This window comes from Aptenodytes forsteri, unplaced genomic scaffold (genome assembly GCF_000699145.1).
Source record: "Aptenodytes forsteri isolate BGI_AS27 unplaced genomic scaffold, ASM69914v1 Scaffold547, whole genome shotgun sequence".
NCBI lineage: Eukaryota > Metazoa > Chordata > Aves > Sphenisciformes > Spheniscidae > Aptenodytes > Aptenodytes forsteri.
In genome coordinates this window covers 43,103-44,137 of record NW_008795324.1, presented here as the reverse complement: position 1 = coordinate 44,137, position 1,035 = coordinate 43,103, and the positions used below count along the sequence as shown (strand labels likewise).

Here is a 1,035-nt window from a genome sequence, read left to right as displayed (position 1 = left end):
GTGCCGTTCGTTTCCTTTTGGTGAGGTTTTTCCCCAGCCGGTCAATAAACGTCGGCCGATCGGACGAGGGGTGAAGCAGAGAGTCCGGCACTATCTCCAGGTCTCGCATCTCGTCACCTGGCAAGACAAGGGAAACCCGGTTCAGCCGGCAACCGCGGGACGGGGCGAGCGGGACGGGCACGCTGCGACCCAGGCCGGAGACTCCGCAGCCAGCGCTCGAGGCACGCCGCTCCTGCCCTCTGCTAGCTGGGACGGACCTACGAAAAGGCTCCCGGGCTGCCTGCTCCAGGCCCAGAGCTGTCGGTGAATCGGTCGCAGCGCCGGCAGCCGGTCCGCCTCCCTTCTTCATCGAGCTGGGCCCGCTCCTGCCACTTTGGGGAAGAGGAGCCGGCTTCAACGGATCGAAGTGCCCTCGCTTTTCTTGCCGGCTCTCAACCCCGTCCTGGAGAGACCTGCCCCGCGTCGCTGCTGGCCAGGGCAGCTCCGCCATTCCCGTGCCCCGCAGGTTACAGATCATCCGGTTAAAGTGTCCGTGCAGCCTTAACCGGTGAACCTCGCTGTAAGCGCCGGTGGCTCTAGCGGGACCAGGTCCGGCTCCAAAAGGGTGAGGAGCCAGGAAGGCTCCAGCTTTGGTTCTTTGCCGGCACAGCAAAGATGGGGGGGGTGTGTGTGGGGGTGGGTGTCTGTCTGCAGGCTCCGAGGAGGAGCCAGAAGGTGCTTCCAAGCCACGCGGTGCCCGTTTCAGACACCTGCCCGCAGGGGTAAATCCCCTACATCGCGGTGTCGCAGTCGTGTTCTGTTATTTATGGAAAATGCTCTCAGCAGTTCTTGCACTAGAAATACGGGCCAAGGGTGCGTTCCGATTCAGGGGGGGCTTTGAAATTCAGCTGGCAGTGAGGGGAGGAACCAGGGAGGTAACACTTTGCACTTGCAGAGGTTTGCGGCATTAACCAACGCACACGCATAGCACCTTTCATCCCACGATCGCCGGGGCACGGAGAGCTCCGGGGCTCACGCTCCCCCCACACCGGCGCA

The 1,035-nt window shown here is 63.0% G+C and overlaps 1 protein-coding gene across 1 annotated transcript in view; it reads right to left on the bottom strand.

Annotated features, from left to right (window-relative positions):
- IKZF4 (IKAROS family zinc finger 4) overlaps positions 1-1,035 on the bottom strand; it is a gene marked incomplete at its 3' end in the record, with an annotated part of 20,654 nt that overhangs the window by 922 nt on the left and 18,697 nt on the right. The window contains exon 6 of the mRNA XM_009280048.1: positions 6-117. Within this exon, the coding sequence (XP_009278323.1) occupies positions 6-117 (112 nt within the window). The remainder of the gene's footprint in view (positions 1-5; positions 118-1,035) is intronic.